General features: G+C 44.8%; 1 protein-coding gene across 1 annotated transcript in view; it reads right to left on the reverse strand.

Moving 5' to 3' along the window:
- Positions 1-22,915, reverse strand: part of gars1 (glycyl-tRNA synthetase 1) — a 61,552-nt gene that overhangs the window by 27,387 nt on the left and 11,250 nt on the right. The window contains exons 3-8 of the mRNA XM_068015727.1: positions 20,348-20,450; positions 17,628-17,769; positions 13,496-13,584; positions 12,808-12,884; positions 12,028-12,173; positions 11,614-11,763 (exon numbers count right to left, since the gene is read on the reverse strand). Coding sequence (XP_067871828.1) covers positions 11,614-11,763; positions 12,028-12,173; positions 12,808-12,884; positions 13,496-13,584; positions 17,628-17,769; positions 20,348-20,450 — 707 coding nt within the window. The remainder of the gene's footprint in view (positions 1-11,613; positions 11,764-12,027; positions 12,174-12,807; positions 12,885-13,495; positions 13,585-17,627; positions 17,770-20,347; positions 20,451-22,915) is intronic.

Genomic DNA, 22,915 nt, shown 5'->3' on the forward strand with positions numbered 1-22,915 from the left:
CTTACCTTCAGCAACTGGTGTATGAGAACACTCAGGTCTCGTTGCATATTCCCCTCTCAGTTTATAGCCGTTCAGATAATAATCTGCCTTCCTGTTTCTGCTACCAAAGTGGATAACCTCACATTTATCCACATTATACTGCATCTGCCATGTATTAGCCCACTCACTCAACTTGTCCAATTCACCCTGAAGCCTCTCTGCATCCTCCTCACAACTCAACCTGCTACCCAGTTTTGTGTCAACTGCAAATTTGGAGATATTAAATTTAGTTCCGTCATCTAAATTATTAATATATAATGTGAATAGCTGGGGTCCTAGCACCGATCCCTGCGGTACACCACTAGTCACTGCCTGCCATTTGGAAAAAGACTCATTTATTCCTACTCTTTGTTTCCTGTCTGCCAACTAATTTTCTATCCATCGCAATAAACTATCCCCAATCCCATGCGCTTTAATTTTACACGCTAATCTCTTATGTGGGACTTTGTCAAAAGCCTTTTGAAAGTCCAAATAAACCACATCCACTGGCTCCCCCTCATCAACTCTACTAGTTACATCCTCAAAGAATTCTAGTAGATTTGTCAAGCATGATTTCCCTTTCGTAAATCCATGCTGACCCAGCCCGATTCTACCACTGTTCTCTAAGCGCTTTGATCTTTGATAGTGGGCTCTAGAATTTTCCCCACTATCAGGCTGACTGGTCTATAATTCCCTGCTTTCTCTCTAACTCCCTTTTTAAATAGTGGGGTTGCATTAGCTACCCTCCAATCTGTAGGAACTGTTCCAAAGGCTATAGAATCTTGGAAGATGACCACCAATGCATCCACTATTTCTAGGACCATTTCCTTAAGTACTCTGGGATGCATACCATCAGGCCCTGGGGATTTATTGGCCTTCAATCCGATCAGCAGGTTCAGCACATAACTAGGAAAACTAATAGAATGTTATTGTTTATTGAGAGGGGAACTGAATACAAAAGTAGGGAGGTTATGTTTCAGTTATACAGGACCACATCTGGAGTACTGTGTACAGTATTGGTCTCCTTATTTAAGGAAGGATGTAAATGCATTGGAAGTAGTTCAGAGAAGGTTTACTAGACTAATACCTGGAATGGGCGGGTTGTCTTATGAGGAAAGATTGGACAGGCTAGGCTTGTATCTGCTGGAATTTAGAAGAGTAAGAGTATGGTTTGATTGAAACATGTAAGATCCTGAGGGGTCTTGACAGGGTGCATGTGGAAAGGATGTTTCCTCTTGTGGGAGAATCTAGAACTGGGGGTCACTGTTTAAAAATAAAGGGTCGCCCATTTAAAATAGAGATGAGGAGAATTATTTTCTCTCAGAGAGTCGTGAGTCTTTGGAACTCTCTTCCTCAAAAGGTGGTGGTGTCTTTAAATATTTTTAAGGCAAAGGTAGATTCTTGATAAGCAAGGGGGTGAAAGGTTATCGGGGGTAGGCGGAAAGGTGGAGTTGAAGTTGCAATCAGACCAGCCATGATCTTGTTACATGGCGGAGCAGGCTCAAGGGACAGAGAGGCCGACTCCTGCTTCTAATTGATATGTTCGTATGTACAAGAACACAAGAAATAGGAGGAGTAGACCATATGGCCCATTGAGCCTGCTCCAACATTCAATATGATCACGGCTGATCTTAGGATTCAATCCACTTAACCGCTTGCTCGCAATATTCCTTGATTCCAGGAGAGACCAAAAGTCTGTCTATCCCAGCCTTACATGTATTCAATGATGCAGCATCCACAACCCTCTGGGGCAGAGAATTCCAAAGATTCACAACCCTTTGACTAAAGTAATTTCTCTTCATCTCAGTCCTAAATGATCAACCCCTTATCCTGAGACTGTGTCCCCCCTGTTTTAGATTCTCTGACCAAAGGAAATAATGTCTCAACGTCTACCCTATCCAGCCCCTTTAAAATCTAATATATTTCAATCAGATCACCTCTCATTCTTCTAAACTTCTGAGAATACAAGCCCAATTTGCTTAGCCTTTACATAGGACAACCCCCTCATCCGAGGGAGAAATCTAGTGAACCTTCGCTGCACTGCCTCGAAGCAAATATGCTTCCTTAAATGTGGAGACCAATACTGTACACAGTATTCCAGATGTGATCTCACCAAAACCCTGTACAACTGTAGCAATACTTCCTTATTCCTGTACTTCAATCCCCTTGCAATAAAGGTCAACATGCTATTTGCCTTCCTAATTGCTTGTTGTACCTGCATGTTAACTTTCTGTGTTCCTTGTACAAGCAGCAAGCACACTCAAGTCTCTTTGAACATCAACAGTTACAAGTTGCACACCTTTTAAAAAAAAATGTTCTGTTTTTTTATTCTTATGACCAAAGTGCATAACTTCACACTTCCCTGTATTATACTCCATCTGCCCTTGTTGCCCATTCACTTATCCTGTCTATATCTCTTTGCAGCCTCTGTGTCCTCCCCACAGCTTACCTTTCCATCTACCTTTGTATCATTAACAAACTTAGATACATTACTCTCCATCTCTTCATCTGTCATTAATATAGATTGTAAGTGGCTGAGGCCCCAGCACTGATCCTTGCTGCGCTCCACTGCCTGCCAACTTGAAAATGCCTCGTTTATGCCCACTCATTGCTTCCTGTCAGTTAATCAATCCTCTATCCATGCTAATATATTACTCCCAACTCCATAAGCCCTTATCTTGCCTATTAACCCTTTGTGTCGCACCTTATCAAATGCTTTTTGGAAATCCAGATATATTACATCTATTGGTTCCCCTTTATCTACCCTACTAGTTACATCCTCAAAAAACTCTAATAAATTTGTCAAACAGGATTTCCTTTTAGTAAAACCATGTTGACTTGTTCTAATCATACTGTGCTTTTCTAAGTGCATAGTTAAGACTTCGTTAATAATAGATTCCAGTATTTTCCCAACTACTGATGTCAGGCTAACTGGCCTGTAGTTCCCCGTTTTCTCTCTCCCTCCTTTCTTGAAAAGCGGTGTAACATTTGCCAACTTCCAATCTGATGGGACTGTTCCCGAATCTAAAAAATTTGGGAAAATCATAACTAGCATATCCACTATATCTGCAGCTATCTCTTTTAGAATCCTAGAGTGTAGGCCATCAGTCCTGGAGATTTGTCAGATTTTAGTCCCTTAAGTTTTTCCAATACCTTTTCTCTGATGATATGAATTCCCTTAATTTCCTGTCTATTTCTGGTATGGAACTTAAGTCTTCCACTGTGAAGACAGACACAAAATATTTGTTCAATGCCTCTGCCATTTCCTCATTTCCGATGATGATTTCTCCTGTCTCTGCCTCTAAGGGACCAGCGCTTACTTTAGCTACTCTCTTCCTTTTGATATACCTATAAAAGCTCTTACAATCTGTTTTATATTAATGGTTAGTTTACTCTCATATTCTATTTCATCCTTTTTTTAAATCAACTTTTGGTGGACCTTTGCTGGTTTCTAAAACACTCCCAATCCTCAGACTTACTAATCTTTTTTTGCAACATTGCAAGCCTTTTTGTAAATCTAAAACTGTCCCTAACTTCCTGAGTGAGCTACAGATGGGTCTTTCTGGCAGAGTTTTTGTTTTTCAAAGGAATGTATTTTTGTTCAACATTTTGAACTGTTTCTTTAAAGGTTTCCCTTCATTTACCGCCATACCTTTTAGTCTATTTACCCAATTTACGTTAGCCAGTTTTCTCTTCATGTCTACGTAATTGACTTTGTTTAAGTTTAAGATTCTTGTTTGTCATTGGAGCATGTCGCTTTTAAACTTAACGTGGAATTCAATGGTATTATGATCACTATTTCCCATTGCATCTTTTACTTTGACATTGTTAATTAACCGTCCTTCATTACACAATACTAAATCTAAGTTAGCTTTATCCCTAGTTGGCTCCACAAAGTATTGCTCCAAGAAACTGTCCCAAAAACATTCTACAAACTCATTTTCTAGACCACTCCTGTAAACTTCATTGTCCCAGTTTATATGAAGATTAAAGTCCCCCACAACTATTACATTGCCTTTGTTACAAGCTCCAATAATTTCTTGGTTTTTTTTCTTCATTTGTGTGATGTGGGCGTCACTGACTAGGCCAGTATTTATTGCATTCATTATACCAATGGTATAACTACTGTTGGGGGGGCCTATAAACTACTACCACCAGCGTTTTCTGATTCTTGCTATTCCTTATTTACACCCATACTTATTCTACATCATGATCTTCTGAGGCCAGATCCTTTCTTGCTAATGTCCTTATGCCATCCTTTACCATCAGTGCTACACCTCCTCCTTTGCTATTCGGTCTTTCTGAAATATTGTGTATCTTGGAATATTTATTTCACAACCTTGATCACCATGTAACCATGTCTCTGTCATGGCGATTAAATCTAAATCATGTACCTCTATTTGTGCCAATAGTTCATCGATCATATGTGGTGTATGTACTCGCCAATGCTGTTAGAGAGAGAGTTCCAAGATTTTGACTCAGTAACAGTGAAGGAACAGTGATAAAGTTCCAAGTCAGGATGGTGAGTGACTTGGAGCGGAACTTGCAGGTGACTGTGTTACCACGCGTCTGCTGCTCTTCTAGGTGGTAGAGGTCGAAGGTTTGGAACGCACTGTTGAAGGAATCTTGGCAAATTGCTGCAGTGTATCTTGCAGATAGCACGCATTGCAGCCACGTGCAGCGGTGGTGGAGAGAGAATGTTGAAGGTGGTGGATGGGTGCCAATCAAGCGGGCTGTTTTGTTCTGGATGATGTCGAGCTTCTTGAGTGTTGCTGGAGCTGCACTCATCCAGGCAAGTGGAGAGTATTCCATCACACTCCTGACTTGTAGATTGTGAGTAGTCAGAAAGTTAGTTACACGCCATAGGGCGGCGCAGTGGTTAGCACCGCAGCCTCACAGCTCCAGCGACCCAGATTCAATTCTGGGTACTGCCTGTGTGGAGTTTGCAAGTTCTCCCTGTGTCTGCGTGGGTTTCCTCCGGGTGCTCTGGTTTCCTCCCACATGCCAAAGACTTGCAGGTTGATAGGTAAATTGGCCATTAGCAATTGCCCCTAGTATAGGTAGGTGGTAGGGAAATATAGGGACAGGTGGGGATGTGGTAGGAATATGGAATTAGTGTCGGATTAGTATAAATGGGTGGTTGATGGTCGGCACAGACTCGGTGGGCCGAAGGGCCTGTTTCAGTGCTGTATCTCTAAAAGAAAAAAGAAAATTCCCAGCCTCTGACCTGTTCTTGTAGCCACAGTGTTTATATGGCTGGTCCAGTTAGGTTTCTGGTCAATTGGATGTTGATGGTGGGGGATTCAGCAACGGTAATGCTGTTGAATGTCATTGGGGGGGGGGGGTGGTTGTAGTGGTTAGATTACCTCTGGTTGGAGGTGGTCATTGCCTGACACCTGTCTGGTGCAAACATTACTTGCCACTTATCAGCCCAAGCCTGAATGTTGTCCAGGTCTTCCTGCACGTGGGCACAGACTACTTCAGTAGCTGAGGAGTTGCAAATGGTACTGAACACTGTGCAATCATCAAGTGAACATCCCCACCTCTGACCTTATGAAAGAGGGAAGGTCAATAATGAAGCAGCTGAAGATCGTTGGGCCTTAGACACAACCCTGAGGAACTCCTGCAGAGGATCTCTGAAACGCCGTAATTGTGACCATCTTCAAAAATGGCAACAAGACCAACTGCGGTAACTACAGAGGGGTATCCCTGCTGTCCGCCACAGGGAAGGTAATCGCAAGAGTCCTTCTCAACCGCCTCCTCCTTGTGGCTGAAGAGCCCCTACCGGAATCACAACGTGGATTCAGTCCATCAAGAGGCACAGTGGACATGATCTTCACAGCAAGACAACTCCAAGAAAAATGTAGGGAGCAGCAGCAACCTTTATACATGGCCTTCTTTGAGCTCACAAAGGCCTTTGGCTCTATCAACCAGGAGGGACTATGGAACATCCTCCTCAAATTTGGCTGCCCGGAGAAATTCGTCACCATCCTCTGCCTGCTGCACGATGACATGCAAGCTGTAATCCTTGCCAACGGATCTGCCACTGACCCAATCCGAGTGCAATCTGGGATCAAGCAAGGCTGTGTCATCACACCGCCTCTCTTTTCAATCTTCCTCACCGCAACACTCCACCGCATCTCCATGAAGCTGCCTGCCAGAGTGAATCCATTCTGCAGGATGAGCGGGAAACTATTAACCTACGTTGCCTCCAGTTCAGAACCTAAGTCACATCAACCTCTGTCATTGAGCTGCAGTATGCTGATGACTCTTGCGTATGCGCAGAGTTCGAGCTTCAAACCCTCATCGATGCATTCATGGAAGTGTATGAAAGAATGTGCCTGAAGCTAAATATCTGGAAGACAAAAGTCTTCTACCAGCCTGCTCCCGCAGCACAACACTGCTCCCCGACTATCGAAATCCACGGCGAACCATTGGACAATGTGGATCATTTTTCATACCTCCTCACAGCAAAGGCAGACATCAACGATGAAACTCAGCATCGCCTCCAGTGTGCCAGCGCAGTCTTCGGTTGCCTGAGGAAAAGAGTGTTTGACGACAAAGACCTCAAACCTAGCACTAAGCTCACGGTCTACAGGGCCGCAGTGATACCTGCCCTCCTGTCTGCGTCAGAAACATGGACACTGTATAGCAGGCATCTCAAAGCCCTGCAGAGATATCACCAGCGGTGCCACTGAAAGATCCTGCAAATTCAGGCACTCCAATATCAGAGCCCACAGGCCCAGTCTAGCAGCTATGTCCTTCAGGACTTGGCCAGCTTGGTCAGTAGTGGTGCTACCGAGCAACTCGTGGTAATGGACATTGAAGACCCCAACCCAAAGTACCTTCTGTGCCCTTGTTACCATCAAGTGGTGTTCAACATGGAGAAGCACTGATTCATCAGCCAAGGGACAATGGTAGGTGATAATTAGCAGGAAGTTCTTTGCTCATGTCTGAGCTGATGCCATGAGACTTCATGGGGTCCAGAGTCAATGTTGCGGACTGTTAGGGCAACTCCCTCTCAACTGTATACCACCTCTGGTGGGTCTGACCAGCCGGTGGGACAGGACATACCCGGGGATGGTGATGGAGGAGTCCGGGATATTGACTGTATGGTATGTTTCGTGAGTATGAATATGTCAGGCTATTGCTCGACTAATCTGTGGAACAGCTCTCCCAATTTTGGCACAAGGCCCTGAACATTAGCAAAGAGGACTTAGAAGGGTTAACAGAGCTGGCTGTGCCATTGTCATTTCCAGTGCCCAAGTCAATGCTGGATGGTCCATCCAGTTTTATTCTTTTTTGACTTTTCTGTAGTGGTTTGATACAACTGTGTGGCTTGCTGAGCCATTTCAGAGAGCAGTAAATAGTCAGCCACCTTGCTGTGGGTCTGGAGTCACAGGTAGGCCAGACTGGATAAAGACAGCAGATTTCCTTCCCTAAAGGACATGAATGAACCAGATGGGGTTTTTATGACAATCTGGTAGTTTCACAGTCACCATTACTGAGACCAGCTTTTAATTCCACATTTATTAATTAAATGAATTTAAATTCCACCAGTTGTCGTGATGGGATTTGAACGCGTGACCCCAGAGCATTAGTTAGGGCATCTGGATTACTAACCCAGTAACATTCTTTATATCCTTGTCCAGAAATAATCAATCGATCTCAGATTTAAAGTTATCAATTGAGCAAACCTCTATTGCTTTTTGTGGAACTGAGTTTTTCACTTTTACCACCCTTTGTGTGAAGTGTTTCCTAACTTCTCTCCTGAATGGACCTTGGTCGAAATTTCCCATCAGGGAAAAGGTTTCTGTCGACCCTACAATCCCTTTCAAAATCCTAAAAATCTCACATTTAATCACCCTTTAACATCCTACCGCACTGCCCGACAGGGGGCGGGGCCGTCTCCCAGTGATGTTTGCTGCCTCGTCCTTTCACTCTACAGGAAGTGAGGTGTGATGAGATGGGCACTCGAGGAATAATAAAGGAGAGAAGATAAATCAAACACAGAACTCTCTCCAAGGTGTTTTTAAAATGAATAAGCACCTTGCTCCTGTGGAAAAACTAGCTGCGAGCGAGACGCAGCTGACTAAAATCTCACCAATCTACGTAATGACCACAGACAGAATCGAACATTTAACTCAATCCATCACCAAAATAACAGAAAAGAGAGAGAGTGAAAAACAAACAAGATAAAAACAAATTACATATGAATTAGGAGCAGGAGTAGGCCACTCGGCCCCTCGAGCCTGCTCTGCCATTCAACAAGATCATGGCTGATCTGATTGTAACCTCAACTCCACATTCCTGCCTACCCCCGATAACCTTCCACCCCCTTGCTTATCAAGAATCTATCTACCTCTGCCTTAAAAATATTCAAAGACTCTGCTTCCATCACCTTTTCAGGAAGAGAGTTCCAAAGACTCACGACCCTCAGAGAAAAAGGTTCTCCTCATCTCTGTCTTAAATGAGCAACCCATTATTTTTAAACAGTGACCCCTAGTTCTAGATTCTCCCGCAAGAGGAAACATCCTTTCCACATCACTCTGTCAAAAACCCTCAGAATCTTTTATGTTTCAATCAAATCACCTCTCACTCTGCTAAATTCCAGCGGATACAAGCCTAGCCTATCCAACCTTTCCTCATAAGACAGCCCACCTATTCCAGGTATTAGTCTAGTAAACCTTCTCTGAACTGCTTCCGACGTGTTTACATTTAAATAAGGAGACCAATACTGTACACGGTACTCCAGATGTGGTCTCACCAATGCCCTGTATAGCTGAAGCATAACCTCCCAACTTTTGTATTTAATTTCCCTCTCGATAAACAAGAACATTCTATTAGCTCTCCTAATTACTTGCTGTACCTGCATACTAACCCTTTGTGATTCATGCACTAGGACACCCAGATCCCTCTGCATCGCAGAGCTCTGCAATCTCTCACCATTTAGATAATATGCTTCTTTTTTATTCTTCCTGCCAAAATAGACAATTTCACATTTTCCCACATTATACTCCATTTGCCCACTCACTTAACCTATCTATATCCCTTTGTAGCCTCATGTCCTCTTCACAACTTACTTTCCTACCTATCTTTGTGCCATCAGCAAATTTAGCAACCATACCTTCAGTCCCTTCATCCAAGTCATTTATATTAATTGTAAAAAGTTGAGGCCCCAGCACTGATCCCTGTGGCACACCACTCGTTACATCTTGCCAACCAGAAAATGACCCATTTATGCCTACTCTCTGTTTCCTGTTAGCTAGCCAATCTTTTATCCATACCAATATGTTACCCCCTACACCATGAGCTTTTATTTTCTGCAATAACCTTTGATGTGGCACCTTATCAAATGCCTTCTGGAAATCTAAGTACAGTACATCCACCAGTTCCCCTTTATCCACAGCACGTTACTTCTTCAAAGAACTCCAATAAATTGGTTAAACATGACTTCTTTCACAAAACCAGGTTGACTCTGCCTGATTACTTTGATATTTTCTAAGTGCCCTGTTATAACGTTTTTAATAATAACTTCTAACATTTTCCCCAAGACAGATGTTAAGCTAACTTGCCTGTAGTTTCCTGCTTTCTGTCTACCTCCCTTTTTGAATAAAGGCGTTACATTGGCTATTTTCCAATCTAATGGACCTGTTAGCCTTACATCTGCAGTAGGGAAAATGTTAGAATAGATTCTAACAGATGTGATAAATGGACAATTGGATAATAATGATCTGATTGGGCATAGTCAACATGGATTTATGAACGGGAAATCATGTTTGACGAAACTGTTGGAGTATTTTGAGGATGTTACTAACAGAATTGATAAAGGGGAGTCGGTGGACATGGTACATTTGGATTTTCAGAAGGTTTTTCATAAAGTCCCCCACAGGAGGTTGGTTAGCAAAATTAAACCACATGGGATAGGAGGTAATATACTGGCATGGATTAAGGATTGGTTAACAGGCAGAAAACAGAGAGTAGGAATAAACGGGTCATTCTCGCGTTGGCAGGCTGTGACTAGGGTGTACCACAAGGATCAGTATTTGGGCCCCAGTTGTTTACAATCTATATCAATGATTTGGATGTGGGGACCAAATGTAATATTTCCAAGTTCGCGGATGACACAAAACTATGTGGCAATGTGTGTTGAGGAAGATACAAAGCGGCTTCAAGGGGATTTGGACAGAACGAATGGGCAAGAACATGGCAGATGGAATATAATGTGCAAAAATGTGAGGTTATCCATTTTAGGAGGAGGAACAGATGTGCAGAGTACCTCTTAAATGGTAAGAGATTAGAAAGTGTAGATGTACAAAGGGACCTGGGTGTCCTTGTCAATAAGTCACTGAAAGCTAACATGCAGGTGCAGAAAGCAATTAAGAAGGCTAATGATATGTTAGCCTTTATTGCAAGAGGATTTGAGTACAGGAGTAGTGAAGTCTTGCTTCAATTGTATAGAACCTTGGTTAGACCGCACCTGGAGTACTGTCTGCAGTTTTGGTCCCCTTACCTTAGGGAGGATATTATTGCCATAGAGGGAGTGCAACAAAGGTTCACTAGACTTGTTCCTGGGATGGTGGGACTGTCCTATGTAAAGACATTGGGGAAACTGGACCTGTATTCTCTAGAGTTTCAAAGAATGAGAGGTGATCTCATTGAAACCTACAAAATACTTAAAGGGATAGACAGGGTAGATGCAGGTAAGATGTTTCCCCTGGTTGGGGAATCTAGAACCAGGGGACACAATTTCAAAATAAGGGGGAAGCCAATTAGGACAGAGATGAGGAGAAATTTCTTTACTCAGAGGGTTGTGAATCTTTGGAATTCTGTACCCTAGAGAGCTGTGGAAGCTCAGTCATTGAGTATGTTTCAAGTAGAGATTGACAGATTTCTAAATACTAATGACATAAAGGGATATGGGGCAGGTGGGAAAAAGGTATTGAAGTGGATGATCAGTCATGATCGTATTGAATGGCGGAGCAGGCTCGAGGGCTGAATGGCCTACTCCTGCTCCTATGATCCAATGTTCTCCAAATGTAGGGAATTTTGGAAAACTGAAACCAACGCATCAACTATCTCACTAGCCACTTCTTTTAAGACCCTAGGATGAAGTCCATCAGCACCCGAGGACTTGTCAGCCCACAGCTCCAACAATTTGTTCAGCACTACTTCCCTGGTGACTGTAATTTTCTTGAGTTCCTTTCCTCCCTTCAAGTTACTGATTTACAGCTATTTCTGGGATGTTACTTACATCCTCTCTCGTGAAGACTGATGCAAAATACCTGTTTAATTCATCTGTCATCTCCATATTTTCCATTAATTCCCCAGACTCACTTTCTATAGGACCAACGCTCACTTTGTTAACTCTTTTTTTTAAACTATCTATAGAAACTCTTACTAGCTGTTTCTATATTTCTAGCTAGCTTTCTCTCATACTCAGATTTTTCCCTCCTTTTCAATCTTGTAGTTATCCCTTGCTGTTTTTTTTTTACTCTGTCCAATCTTCTGATCTGCCACCCATCTTTGTGCAATTCTATGCTTTTTCTTTAAGTTTGATATCTTTGACTAGTCATAGACATGGAGCCACTTTACCTGACACGGATGAGCCCTGATCGCGGAGAGATTTCATTCCGAAATGCATTTCCTATCTGAGCAGCTGCAAAGGGAAGCTTTCCCTGGTTGAACTCCAGCAGGCGTTTAAAGTTAAGGAAGATTCCCTGGGCTGTTTCCGGCCTGAGATACCTGGAATATAAACAGGATGGTTTAAAAGCAGCCTCTGCATGGCAACTGCATCAAATGAAAGTCACCGCAGTAAACGAGACAGACAGATTGGCATAAATACCCACTCAAGTCTCTGTTCCATTTTTCCAGAGTTTAAATGTGAAAAACATTCAATGCAAACTTTTGTCCCTAATGGACTGAGTGGAGGTACAGTCCTTACACTGCACACAGTATTATATTTGGAGGCACAATCCTTACAATGCCAAAGTGAGTATTATATCTTACCCTGGCATGTTGCCTCCTGGTCCAATGGATGTCTGGAACATCAGATTGAAGGAGATGGGAGCAGACAGATCGTTCCCAGTGATTGGGGACTTGACATTGTATTTCACAAACAGATCCGTTAACTCTTGTTGACTGTAATTGTCCAGCTAAAAAGGAAAATGAACAAATATAATTACCATTTCTTTGTGGTTGACGGAGTAATCTTGTCCAGGATGCACATAGGGTAGTGGAAATCTGGAATTCACTCCCCCAAAGGGATTGCTTTTTGTTGGGTAAGAGTATTAAGGGATATGGGGCAAAGGCAGGTGAATAGAGTTAAAGTAGCAGATCGACCATGATTTAACTGACTGGCAGAGCAGGTCTGAAGGGGCTGAATGGCCTACTCCTATCCCTACGGCACAGAAAAATCTCCCAGCTTTATTTCTAACAGTGCCCTGGGATCTTTAATGAAACAACAGAGGGGGATGAGCTGCACCTCAGTGGAATTGAACCCCTCTTTACAATAGGAGCACAAGGAAAAAAAAAAAGAGGGGCAGGAGAGACAAAGGAAATTTGTGAAATCTATGCTCCAACAATGCATCTTTAAATCCAAACTGGGCTGCATTGATCTGCCTGGTCAATCAGATAATAGACATGTGACATTCAATGCAACTTGAGTGAGGTGATCTGTGTTAATGTAATAGACAAACAGGAATGGGCACTACTCAGGAGTGAAGTAACAGGGTGAAGAGGGGCTAAAAACAGACTCGAGATCAAGGCAAGTGAAGCAGTTCTTTGTACCTGGGTGACATTGTTTTCCATCTCTGCTTTCTTCTCCACTGAGCACTTCTTATCGGACATCAGTTTCTGCAAATGAGCTACAACAGTGGATGATGATTAAGAACCGCCAGACTTGGGCAGGCAACATCGCATCTTACTGGCGGCTTAGCTTTTATACAGAAACACTACATCCACTAATCACACCTGGAAGACATTTGCTGCCAGCTGGTGAGGCAAATACTTTCCATATCTTGATTACTCACTCAAAGGTGCATCAACAGCATGTTCTACTTAGTGTGTGTGTACTGGGCATTAGGGCACTCGTCCTGAGTCTTATTGCAGCTTTTAGTGGCCTTCAGGAGGGGGAGGGGGAAGGCTGCAGGTAGGCTGGAGGGGAACTGAAGAGAGGCAGGACAATGGGGAAAGCATGGGATAGATTTTGAACTGCTCAAGGATAGTTTTTGAACTGCTCAAGCAAAGAACCTGCAGAGACAGGATGTATGAGTGGCCTCCTTCAGAGCTGTGATATCCAGGCCCAAAATTCATTCAGACAGCCAGGGTGCTGGGAACAATTTGCTGCTGCATTGCCCATTACCAGAGTCAACCAGGGCTCAGGGCTGCTTTAAAGCACTGGGAAGCTGGGTCACGGGGTGTTCAACCACAGTAGTCACAGCCTAACTCAGCCCTTACAAGAGAGGGAAACCATTACCTTTCAACAGATGGTCGGCACGGAAACATTCCCCGTTCTTCAGATCCTTCACCATGTAGTCAGCAAACTTATCGACATGTCCAGATGTTCTGCAACACAAATCACCAAAGCTCAGTGCCAGAAAGTTAGCGAGACTACACTTCCTTTTATGAAAACAAGAGTATTCCGAGCCTGTGAAACTGCCCCTCTCGAAAACAAAGGGTTAAAGACAATGTTATACTAACTCTAACAATAACCAGAGCATTTTGGAAAAAGAAAAACAAGTCCACAATGCCTCCCACTCGCTATCTGAGTAACCCGGATGTAAACTGTTTGAGTGGAAAGATGTCTGCCGAGGTCACCGCTGGGTTTCACATGACATCAAAGACCAGAGTGTCAGCCATGGCTCAGTTTTATTTATTTATTTAGAGATACAGCACTGAAACAGGCCCTTTGGCCCACCGAGTCTGTGCCGACCATCAACCACCCATTTATACTAATCCTACACTAATCCCATATTCCTACCACATCCCCACCTGTCCCTATATTTCCCTACCACCTACCTACACTAGGGGCAATTTACAATGGCCAATTTACCTATCAACCTGCAAGTCTTTGGCTGTGGGAGGAAACCGGAGCACCCGGCGGAAACCCACACAGACACAGGGAGAACTTGCAAACTCCGCACAGGCAGTACCCAGAAATGAACCCGGGTCGCTGGAGCTGTGAGGCTGCGGTGCTAACCACTGCGCCACTGAGCCGCCCCCAGTTGAGTCAGAAGTTCATGGGTTCAAAACCCACTGCAGAACTGAGCACAAAATCCAGACCGATACTCCAGTGAAGTACTGAGGGTGTGCTGCACTGTTGGAGGTGCAGGTCTTTTGGATGAGATATTAAACCAAGGACCCCATCTACGCTCTCAGGTGGATGTAAAAGATCCCTTGGAACTACTTCAAAGAGGAGCAGGGGAGTTCTCCCTCGTATCCGGGTCAATATTTAGCCCTCAACCAACACCACAAACAAGACAGATTACCTGGTCATCATCTCGTTCCTGTTTGTGGGACCTTGCTGTGCACAAATTGGCTGCTGCATTTCCTACATTACAAAGTAACATGTCACAAGTTCTTCATCGGCTGTAAAGCACGTTGGGATGACCTGCAGTCATGAAAGGAGCTATAGAAATGCAATCCTTTTTTCTTTCTGTAATATTTCTCATTTACTGGCAATGAGGTAGTTTTGCTGAAAGATTAGGTAGGGTGCGTCAGACTGTGGATCTTACCCACTTTCAGCAGCTTTTGTATTAGTTAATATAAACAATTGGAGGGAGAACACACTGGACAAATGGCTAAGGTGTACAAATAACACTTGGAAGAAGCACAAGAGTGCTCATAAAATGGAAGAAAACTCAAGCCGGAGCTTCAACTACCAGAGAACAAGCCCCAAGACAGGGACTCCAATGCCAAGAGGTCCTGAGCTCCACTCCCCAGATAAAGTTGGGTAATTGCTTTACCTGCTAAAGCTTTAATGAAATTGCTCAGTGAAGGTTATTTTAAAATAATATCCACTTAGTCTTTGGCTGCTCACTAACTATCGAGTTGAATTCAGAATCAGCCGTCAACACTGGCTGTCGGTTCAGGCAGTTCGCATTGGGTGGGAGAGGGAAGCTGGTGCCCAGGAGAGGGGCAAGGATGGTTCAGCTGGAAACAGGGTTTTTTCCCCACCTCTGGTTTACCTTGTGGAATTAGGCATGTCGGAGGGAGGAGTAGCATTGATCTGAGCATCCACAACATCACCAAGGTGGTGCTCCGTGTGGGGGGGGGGGGGGGGGGCAGGGGGGAGATAACTCTTTATACAAATTTACCCATTCTCTCATTCTTCTGCTCTGCCCTTCTATGTCCACACTCAGTGTGAGAAGTGCAAATTGGGTGAGTGGTGAGGACCGTACCACTGTTGATAGGGACGCTGCCTGTAGACGTTTCTGTTTCACAGCCTGGTTCAACACAGGAGGAGGCCACTTACCCACAACATGCCTGTGCCGGCTCTTTAAATAAGTTATTCATAGAATCATAGAAAATCGTAGAAAGATTGAGGCACAGAAAGAGGCCACTCAGCCCATTGTGCCCATGCTGGCCAAAAAACAATCCCCCTATTCTAATCCCACCTTCCAGCATTTGGTCCGTAGCCCTGCAGATTACAGCACTTGAGGTGCATATCCAGACTCCTTTTGAATGAGTTGAGGGTTTCTGCCTCAACTACACTTCCAGGCAGTGAGTTCCAGACCCCCATCATCCTCTGGGTGAAAAAGTTTTTCCTCATCTCCCCTCTAATCTTTCTACCAATCACTTTAAATCTATGCCTCCTCGTCACTGACCTCTCTGCTAAGGTGAATAGGCCCTTCACCTCCACTCTATCCAGACCCCTCACAATTTTGTACATCTCAATCAAATCTCCCCTCAGCCTTCTCTGTTCCAAGGAGAACAATCCTAGCCTATCCAATCTTTCCTCATTGCTGCATTTTTCCAGTCCTGGCAACATCTTCGTAAATCTCCTCTGTATCCTCTCTAGTGCAATTACATTCTTTATGTAATGAGGTGACCAGAATTGCACATAATACTCAAGTTGTGGTCTAACCAATGAGTTATACAGTTCCAGCATAACCTCCCTGCTCTTATAGTTTATACCTTGGCTAATAAAGGAAAGGATTCCATAGGCCTTCTTAACCACCTTATCCTGCTACCTTCAGGAATCTGTGGACATTCACTCCAAGGTCCCTCACTTCCTCTACACTGCAGTAACTTCCCATTAATCGTGTATTCCTTTGTCTCGTTTGACCTCCCCAAATGCATCACCTCACACTTATCCAAGTTGAATTCCATTTGCCACTTTTCTGCCCATCTGACCAGACCATCACTATCTTCCTGCAGCCTACAACTATCCTCCGCACTATCTACCATACAGCCAATCTTTGTGTCATCTGCAAACTTCTTGATTACGTCCCCTACATTTACGTCCAAACCGTTAATATATACCACAAAAAGCAGAGGACACAGTACTGAGCCCTGTGGAAGGCCACTGGAAACAGCCCTCCAGTCACTAAAACACCCATCAACAATTACCCGTTGTTTCCTGCCACTGAGACAATTTTGTATCCACCTTGCTGCAATCACCTTAAGTCGGTGTCCCACTTTCTATTCAATTAGTCCCAGTGCCCTTTCCCCACAGCCCCTGTAAAAATTCCTCCTTTTCAAGTATTTATCAAATTCCTTTTTGAAAGTTATTTCTGAGTCTGCTTCCACCCGCCTTTCAGGCCGTGCATTTCTGACCATCATAACTCCCTGCATTAAAAAAAATCAAGTCCCCTCTGGTTCTTTTACCAATTACCTTCAATTTGTGTCCTCTGGTTACCAATCCTCCTGACAGTTTCTCCTTATTTACTCTCTCAAAATCCTTCAAGATTTTAAACACCTCTATCAAATCTCCCTTCAACTTTCTCTGCTCTGCTTCTCTGGTCTCTCCACAAGACTGAAGACCCTCATCCCTGGTGCCATTCTAGTAAATCGCCTCTGCACCCTCCCCATGGTCTTCACATCCTTCGAGCACATCCTCCCGTGTCACAGTCAATCAGCAGTCCCTGGTCCTGGGAACACAAGGCTAGCATGAAGGTTCACAACCCTGTGGTTAAGGATTTCAAAAGATTATCATATCAAGATGTTACAGCTCCTTGAATTGTCCAATTACTACCCCCTCTTGCCTTGCCCCATTATCCTTTTTGTTCTCCAATCTTTAATTAGATTGCAGAAGCTGTGGTTGTTCTTGGAGAAGATTGAGAAGAGATTTGATAAAGGTGCTCAAAATCTTGAGGGACCTGAACAGAGTAGATAGAAAGAAACTACTGCCATTGGCAGAAGGGTCGAGAACCAGAGGACACCGATTTAGGATCTGGAACGCACTGCCTGAGGACTGTGGTGGAGGCAGATTTAATCAAGGCTTTCAAAAGAGAACTGGATAATTATCTCAAGAGAAAACATTTGCAGAGCTACGGGAAAGGTCGGGGGAGTGGGAATAGCTGAATAGCTCTTGCAAAGGGCCAGCATGAGCACGATGGGCCAAATGGCCTCCTTCAGAGCTGTAACCATTCTACACTTCTACTTACTTGAGGACGGGTTCGGGAGTCAGCATCGTGCAGTCAATCTCCAGGATCTGTTCCTCCTGGATAAAATGCTGCCGCCAGATCTGGAGGATGTTGTTCTTCAGAGCACAGCCAACAGGACCAAAGTCGTACAGTCCACTCACACCTGAGCAAAGTACAATTACAACCCATTTATCTTAACACACTCAGTGCAAATTCCTCCCCCCTTCACACCACGTTTTCTCCCACACTCTCTCGAGCTGGTACTCCTGACAGTCCTCTCCCATCTCACCCCCATTGAGTACAGTAGTGCTGGTCCTAGTTACAATCATGTAGTTATTATGCTGCTGGACTGGTAATTCAGAAGCTTGGATTAAATCTAGAGAATGGGAGCTCAAATTCCACCTTCAGCAGCTTGAGAATTTGAATTCAATTCTTTAAAAAATCTGGAACTGAAAGACCGGTTTCAGTAAAAGTGACTGTGGAGCCGTCAGATTGTTGCAAAAACCCAACTGGCTGAATAATGTTCTTAAGAAAGAAAGAATCCTGCCCATACCAGCTTGGTTAACTCTCCACTCCCCTCTGAAGTGACGGAACAACCCATTCGGTTGTACCTGGGCAACGGGGGATGGGCAATAAATGGCAAACAGGCCAGCACCCTGTGTTTATCAGTTCAAATCCCACCGTGGCAAATAGAAACTGGAATTTACTGGATCAGTCTGGTAAAGAATGGGTCATGACCATGAAAGCAGCCAGAATGATGCAAAAAAAACCAACTGGGTCACTGATGCCCCTTTGGGGAAGGAACCTGTCACTCCTTTACCAGACTCTTAACACACCCAGGGCAGCAGGTGTTGGGTAATAAATCCACCCCAGAAACAAGTTTTTGAGTCACAGAGTCAGAGCCATACAGCACAGAAACAGGCCCTTCGGCCCATCGTGTCTGTACCAGCCATCAAACACCTATCTATTCTAATCCCATTTTCCTGCACTTGACCCGTAGACCTGTAGGCTATGGCATTTCAAGTGCTCATCTAAATACTTCTTAAATGTTGTGAGGGTTCCTGCCTCAACCACCCCTTCAGACAGTGCATTCCAAATTCCAATCACCCTCTGGGTGAAAATTTTTTTCCTCAAATCCCCTCTAAACCTCCTGCCCCTTACCTTAAATCTATGCCCTTTGGTTATTGACCCCTCCGCTAAGGGAAAACGTTTCTTCCTATCTAACCTATCAATGCCCCTCATAATTTTGTATACCTCAATTATGTCCCCCCTCAGCCTTCTCTGCTCTAAGGAAAACAATCAAAGCCTTTTCAGTCTCTCTTCATAGCTGATATGTTCCAGCCCAGGCAACATCCTGGTGAATCTCCTCTGCACCATCTCCAATGCAATCACATCTTTCCTATAGTGTGGTGACCAGAACTGTACACAGTACTCCAGCTGTGGCCTAACTAGCGTTTTATATAGCTCCATCATAACCTCCCTGCTCTTATATTCGATGCCTCAGCTCATAAAGGCAAGTATCCCATATGCCTTCCTAACCACCTTATCTACCTGTGCTGCTGCCTTCAGTGATCTATGGACAAGTACACCAAGGTCCCTCTGACCCTCTGTACTTCCTAGGGTCCTACCATCCATTGTATATTCCCTTGCCTCGTTAGTCCTCCCAAAATGCATCACCTAAAAAACAATGAACTTTGTGACTTGCAGCATAAAAGGAAAACTGTGCTCAGCTGAACTGCTGTTTCACTATTAACAAGTTTCTTCCTCTCCCTTGGCTCAGGATGCCTTAGACTCTGATCAGCTGAGGCAACACAGATCATGGATCAAGCAGGGATCCTTCCTGGTCTCTGTGGCGCACCAGCACACTGGACAGTCTATTTACCTACTGAGCTTTCAGGGGTAACGTGAAGCTGGTATCAGGAGGAAAAAGTCATGAAAGCTGCTGAACTGATGCCCATCAGGGAAGGGAATCTGCCACACCTACCAGGGTCTGGCTCACAAGTGACTCCAGTCCCATACCTGATGGCTGACTCCCAATGTCCTCAAGCCAACAAAGGAGAGGCAATAACTATTGCGTCAACAACATTATCTACGTTCTAACTGGTCGCAGGTGAATCGTCTGTCCTGCTGTCCCCTCAGGGACCTTGGTCTATTACCCTTAGAGCAGCAATGACCTGATATCATTCTATAAAAAGACTGAAGGGTTGAAGAGAGTTCTTATTGATAGATCAGTCCAGTCTGGCATATTGGCGAGGACCTGGGACACAATTTTAAACTATGTAGGATAGAGTGGATGTTAAGTGTCGCTTTTCCCAGGAGTAGAGATTCTCTGGAATACACTGTCCTCTGGTGTGGTGGGTTCTCACTCTCTGCATTGCCTTTAAGAGGGAGCTGGACCTATTCTTGACTGGGGCAGAGATGGCACCACAGAAAACTGTTATAGACAACACTTGGTCTGTGTGATCTCCTTGACTGCTTTTGTTCACCTGATGGAGTCAGAGAGGAATTTTCCAAAGTATTTTTTCCCCTTATTGTCCCCAGATTTTTCCTTTGGTACTTTATCTCCCCCAGGAGATTACAAGGCTGCGGCAGGAAGGGGGGGTCGTCTCCAGTCACGATGCTCCAGCCACCATAGTCTGGGACAGGCTTGATGGATCAGCTGGTCTTTTCCTGCCCATTAATTCTGAATGTTGGTATAAATACTCACTTCCCAAATAACCACAGAGATTGGCCCCTCTTACCTCCATATATAGCAAAAGCCTGGTCATAGAAGAATCTCCGCTTTAATGTGTCCTCCATTTTTGTTCGGTCAACTATGTCATCCTTTGGCTGCAGAGCCAGCTCCTGTACGGAACAGGACAGATGAGAGGAAGTTTGTACATGACTGAAATAAGAACATGTCATGAGGCAAAACAATAGCAACAGGTTCCTCTCCAAATCATTCTGGATAGAACACATCAAACATACTTACAGGGCTCCAAAGTTTAGTGTTGACAAGTGTAAACTACACCACAGGGCAGTGAGAGTGTATACCCACTGATTCTCATACACCGCAGGGCAGTGAGAGTGTATACCCACTGATTCTCATACACCGCAGGGCAGTGAGAGTGTATACCCACTGATTCTCATACACCGCAGGGCAGTGAGAGTGTATACCCACTGATTCTCATACACCGCAGGGCAGTGAGAGTGTCTACCCACTGATTCTCATACACCGCAGGGCAGTGAGAGTGTCTACCCACTGATTCTCATACACCACAGGGCAGTGAGAGTGTATACCCACTGATTCTCATACACCGCAGGGCAGTGAGAGTGTATACCCACTGATTCTCATACACCGCAGGGCAGTGAGAGTGTATACCCACTGATTCTCATACACCGCAGGGCAGTGAGAGTGTACACTCACTGATTCTCATACACCGCAGGGCAGTGAGAGTGTATACCCACTGATTCTCATACACCGCAGGGCAGTGAGAGTGTATACCCACTGATTCTCATACACCGCAGGGCAGTGAGAGTGTATACACACTGATTCTCATACACAGCAGGGCAGTGAGAGTGTATACCCACTGATTCTCATACACCGCAGGGCAGTGGAATTGCACACCCACTGATTCTCATACACTGCAGGGCAGTGGGATTGTAAACCCACTGATTCTCATACACCGCAGGGCAGTGAGAGTGTACACCCACTGATTCTCATACACCGCAGGGCAGTGAGAGTGTACACCCACTGATTCTCATACACCGCAGGGCAGTGAGAGTGTATACCCACCGATTCTCATACACCGCAGGGCAGTGGAATTGCACATCCACTGATTCTCATACACCGCAGGGCAGTGAGAGTGTATACCCACCGATTCTCATATACCACAGGGCAGTGAGAGTGTATACCCACCGATTCTCATACACCGCAGGGCAGTGGAATTGCACATCCACTGATTCTCATACACCGCAGGGCAGTGAGAGTGTATACCCACCGATTCTCATATACCACAGGGCAGTGAGAGTGTACACCCACCGATTCCCATACTCCGCAGGGCAGTGGAATTGCACATCCACTGATTCTCATACACCGCAGGGCAGTGAGAGTGTATACCCACTGATTCTCATACACCGCAGGGCAGTGAGATTGTGCACCCACTGATTCTCATACACTGCAGGGCAGTGAGAGCGTATACCCACTGATTCTCATACACTGCAGGGCAGTGAGAGTGTATACCCACTGATTCTCATACACTGCAGGGCAGTGAGAGTGTATACCCACTGATTCTCATACACTGCAGGGCAGTGAGAGTGTATACCCACTGATTCTCATACACTGCAGGGCAGTGAGAGTGTACACCCACTGATTCTCATACACCGCAGAGCAGGGAAAGTGTATACCCACTGATTCTCATACACTGCAGGGCAGTGAGAGTGTATACCCACTGATTCTCATACACTGCAGGGCAGTGAGAGTGTATACCCACTGATTCTCATACACCGCAGGGCAGTGAGAGTGTACACCCACTGATTCTCATACACCGCAGGGCAGTGAGAGTGTATACCCACTGATTCTCATACACCGCAGGGCAGTGAGAGTGTATACCCACTGATTCTCATACACCGCAGGGCAGTGAGATTGTACACCCACTGATTCTCATACACCGCAGGGCAGTGAGAGCGTATACCCACTGATTCTCATACACCGCAGGGCAGTGAGATTGTGCACCCACTGATTCTCATACACTGCAGGGCAGTGAGAGCGTATACCCACTGATTCTCATACACTGCAGGGCAGTGAGAGTGTATACCCACTGATTCTCATACACTGCAGGGCAGTGAGAGTGTATACCCACTGATTCTCATACACTGCAGGGCAGTGAGAGTGTATACCCACTGATTCTCATACACTGCAGGGCAGGGAAAGTGTACACCCACTGATTCTCATACACTGCAGGGCAGTGAGATTGTGCACCCACTGATTCTCATACACTGCAGGGCAGTGAGAGTGTATACCCACTGATTCTCATACACCGCAGGGCAGGGAAAGTGTATACCCACTGATTCTCATACACTGCAGGGCAGGGAAAGTGTACACCCACTGATTCTCATACACCGCAGGGCAGGGAAAGTGTATACCCACTGATTCTCATACACCGCAGGGCAGTGAGAGTGTATACCCACTGATTCTCATACACCGCAGGGCAGTGAGAGTGTATACCCACTGATTCTCATACACCGCAGGGCAGGGAAAGTGTACACCCACTGATTCTCATACACTGCAGGGCAGTGGAATTGCACACCCACTGATTCTCATACACTGC

Source organism: Heterodontus francisci, chromosome 2 (genome assembly GCF_036365525.1).
Source record: "Heterodontus francisci isolate sHetFra1 chromosome 2, sHetFra1.hap1, whole genome shotgun sequence".
Lineage (NCBI taxonomy): Eukaryota > Metazoa > Chordata > Chondrichthyes > Heterodontiformes > Heterodontidae > Heterodontus > Heterodontus francisci.